We start from the raw sequence: 4,061 nt of genomic DNA on the forward strand, positions 1-4,061 counted from the left end.
CACAAAGATATAAAGCAGCAGAGTTTGGTCCACAATGATTGTAGAGCTGCTTTTCTATTACAAATTAACACAAAAAAAGACCTCATAATTTCTGCTCAAATGGAGTTTTTTTTTGAAATAAAAACGTTAGTCAAAATTGTGTTCAGTCTCTTCCACCATGTACCCTTTTTATGCCTTAATAACCTAATTACAAAACCTGATGAAACTATCCACCGGAGCACCATACCCGCACCAAACCAAGGACTCGATGAAAACATTTAACCACGGCTCTAGTGTATCCACCGACAACCTGTCAATACAGTGAATTACAATAACATAAACACATATATTTAACAATTTTATTTACATAACTTAAAAAATGTCATTTACAGTGTTCCAACAGATTAAGATGACCTGACACTGAAAACATATTTACATGAAGTGAGAGGTGAGCCCGTTTGTGCCACACAAATCTTACAGTGTTAGTACATAGATATTTGTTTTTTACAATGTGAAAAATGAATGAGTTAGAGAATAAAAGACCAGTTGATAACAGGATATCTCCAATATCGCCAACACGGGAAACCAAAAGTAACCACAACTCATTAGTGCAAAAACATTTAAGGTGTTGCAATGTTGTATAACCAGATCTTGTTGCTGTTTGAACATAAGGTAGCTCTTATTCTTTTTATACAACATATGAACTTTATCAGTGAACATCTTCCAACATTTGACTTAAGTCATTGTATTATTTCTCTAGGCCTCAGGGTGATGTTTTTACAGTTGTGATATGCACCGCCAACTCACTGTAGATACGAAATAAAATTTAAAAAAAAGACACTGGATTCATCCCCAAGAACAGCTATCTGTTGTCAAAAAGGACAGTTTCCCTTCTGCATATTAATGCTATTTTATATAAATATTACCTTTCATCTTCTCTACTGTGTTTCGTATCACCATAAAAAAGGTTCTGTAGCAATGGTTACCATTTGACCCTCCATTGATGCATTTATCTTGCAATAAGGGAGGAACAACACAAGGTGACAGTATGTCTGTGAAAGCAATCTATCTATCTATATATCAGCATGACAGAGCCTAACCACCAGTAAAGTCAAACCCACCGGAGAGACATAATTACTGTCTCTCCATCCCCCTGCACAGCTCCATCTGCACAATCCTTACAGGAGATGGATGCAGGATGATGGGATTGATCTGATGATTGTGTGGGTAGAGTCATCGTTGATGTAATGAGGAAAACACTTCCTGCCTGTTAGCAGATGGGATGAGGACGTGTTGCACAGCAAGCTTGGGCAGGCAGACGTGCTAAGAACACAGCATCTCAGATCTTCAATCTTAGAGAGTGAAGCAGTGTGAAGCAGGGGGCACAAACCATCCAGCCATGTCTCCAGAGCTTTGCCTCAGATGTAGAGCGAACCGTCAGCTGGTCCCACATAACCAACCCCTATCAGAAGAACATCTATCAAAGTCCAAATGCCCAGGCCTCCAAAGCTGAACAGTTTGCCCAGGCCTTCTCTCCACTGGCCCAAATAAAACCGATCTGCCCCAAAACCACCAAGCGTGATGCTACAGAGACATGAGAGAAAACACAGACAGTCAAAGATGCTGTAAGCGAACACATTCTTGTAGATTGTTTCCAGCATCTAAGCTGGTAATAACTTATGAAATAAGAGTGGCAGGTGTACCTGAGTGCTAATGCTGTTGACCATTTGTATCCACCAGTCCAATTACAAAATAAACGTTTCTGAAAGCGTCTTTTACCTGCAGAAGAAAAAGACATTTAGTGAACACGCAAGCCCAATAATATTTCAGGAAAACAAATTAGCATGACTAAAGACAGATTTAACTTAACGTATGTAACATGCATGAAAATAAAAACACTTAAACAAAACACAACATTGGACATAATTATTTGTTGAAATATTTTCATTTGGGTTCAAGATTGTCAAATAATGCACCTGATGAACTGTCACATTGCTATAAATACTTTAACACTTCAAAACAAGACATTTCCTACATGCTACTGACTAAAAGTTTCCTTTTAGAACCATCAGGCTCTAATAATTATGTAAACTGTGCCTGGTTGATAATGGACTGGTAGCTCATTTCCAACTTTCTTCACTGCAATGTCAGATGTGATCCGTCTGAAAACTGCCTGGTAATGATAACTCTACATTTTTATTTTTAGACACCACAACATTAAAAACGTAAATGACTCTTAAGCTATATATACAGTATGTATTTGAATGTATCAGCATGGCACAACTGTTTTTTTACTATATTGTACATATATTGTCTACATCCATGTTGTGCATGTCCCTTTGAAAAACTGTGATTTATTATAATAATTAGCATCCTACAGATTGCCTATACCTGTACAGAAACACTTTTTCAATGAAAATGAATTCTGTAAACCTGATGAGAACATCTGTAAAACTCACTCCTCTCAAAACAACTACAATATGTCTGCAAGCAGTACGTGATTGAGACAGAGATATCCCACAGAAAGTAAACGCGCCGGTTTTACAACTGAGCCTTCATCGTACCTAAACAATGTACATGGTCTAACACGTCACAGGTGGCATTGTAGCGCTTGCGTGGGCAGGACACGGTCATACAGTTGGTAGAGTTTGAGCAGCGGTACTCGGATGGGTCTAGCTGCCAGCAGAACTGACAGCTGATGGAGAGAGAGAAGTTGGTTTGCGGATGTCCTGACTCTCCCTAAAAAAACAACAGCACAAAAAAAAACAGAGCATCACTACACACTGTTACCAAAATAAACCACAGCAGTTGTTTAAAACCTCAAACTCACCACACACAACTATGTGCTGCAGGGATTTTTCTCAAGAAACGTTTAGACAACTTCCAGTTCCTTCAAGCACAACGTGACGTTATGTCCATGTTTCATTTCCCTAAAATTAATGAGCTAAAGCATTTCTAAACTTCAACATATACATTTTCCACGCTTACTCTACATTTATGCAACACAGACGAGTCACGATAGGAACTGCTACTCACTATACAGTGAACTCCTTTTTTGGGTTTACAGGTGAAAGTAGCTGGTTTCCTGTAGGTGCAGTTGTGTTGATAATTGCACTGAATGCAATCAGCTGGCAGACGACTACACAAACCCCCACTGGGACACTTGGCAGTATAGCTCTCTTCATCTGCAGGCGTCACTGCAAAACAGTAGAAAAAATAAAGTTACAGGAGTTCTTCCATTTCCAGCTAGAACAATCAATATCATCAGAAAGGGTTTATTTATTTACTTTATGTGGCAATGGGCCTGCAAATACACCCCTCTGAATTTCTTGTAAAGCTGCTGGAGGTAAATGACTCTGCCCTCAACAAACAGGCCACCAGAAAGTCCCTGATCACTCCTGATTGCAGCTACCTGGTGGCCAGTATTAAATACTGACTGGTGTGTTTACCTGAGGCTGCAGCAGGGACCACCGGGCTGGTGATGACAGGTCCATGCTGGGCATCTCTGGAGTAGGGGGGCTCCTGGCCAACATGAGGAGAGCTCAGGTACCCTGGGTTAAGAAAATAAAAGCACAACTCACTTACAAAGGCAGCCACGCCGATAATGTAACTATAATCTACAAGTATCGGTCATGTTAGTGATTAATACTGCAGGACTGCGCTTTAACAAAACATCTAACATCAAGCTTTGCCTCTTAGCTGCTTTGTTAGCTCTCACAACGTGAGTAAATCAAAGGTATACATGTTGAAACACACACTGCTGTTCAATCAGCGCTGCTCACTGTTTCCGTCGTTAAACAGCTAACCAGTTCATGCTAACACGCTAGGAGGAAGCTAACACTGTAAGATAACCACATACGTGAGCCAAGCTGGTGTAATTTGTGTCACTGCCCCGATAATACATACCGTCAACACACTGTAAGGCCAGGTCCATGAACAAAACGATAATTATTCCGTAGGTTTTGAAGCACCGTCCTCGGTCCGGTCTCCATATCTGACAGCTAGTAGCCATTGTTGCTGCAGTGTGCTAACCGAAGCTGCGTTCAAGTGAAGTAGGAAAAAGCGACGTCAGCGACGCTTGC

The 4,061-nt window shown here is 40.4% G+C and overlaps 1 protein-coding gene across 1 annotated transcript; it reads right to left on the bottom strand.

The window, feature by feature from the left end:
* Nucleotides 1-324: 324 nt before the first annotated feature.
* tm2d3 (TM2 domain containing 3) lies at nt 325-4,061 on the bottom strand. The gene is made up of 6 exons (XM_010733109.3): nt 3,886-4,061; nt 3,429-3,530; nt 3,016-3,176; nt 2,544-2,718; nt 1,683-1,758; nt 325-1,563 (listed from the first exon to the last, which is right to left on the bottom strand). The coding sequence occupies exons 1-6, from the start codon at nt 3,989-3,991 to the stop codon at nt 1,398-1,400; spliced, it is 786 nt and encodes a 261-aa protein (XP_010731411.1). The 5' UTR covers nt 3,992-4,061; the 3' UTR covers nt 325-1,397.

This window comes from Larimichthys crocea, chromosome VIII (genome assembly GCF_000972845.2).
Source record: "Larimichthys crocea isolate SSNF chromosome VIII, L_crocea_2.0, whole genome shotgun sequence".
Classification (NCBI taxonomy): Eukaryota; Metazoa; Chordata; class Actinopteri; family Sciaenidae; genus Larimichthys; species Larimichthys crocea.

Coding starts and splice junctions, on each gene's coding strand:
- tm2d3 (XM_010733109.3), bottom strand. CDS start 3,991: ATGGCTACTAGCTGTCAGATATGGAGACCGGACCGAGGACGGTGCTTC. Junction 2,719..3,015: donor AAAAAGGAGTTCACTGTATA/GTGAGTAGCAGT, acceptor TTGTTTTTTTAG/GGAGAGTCAGGACATCCGCA. Junction 1,564..1,682: donor TCAACAGCATTAGCACTCAG/GTACACCTGCCA, acceptor ATGTCTCTGTAG/CATCACGCTTGGTGGTTTTG.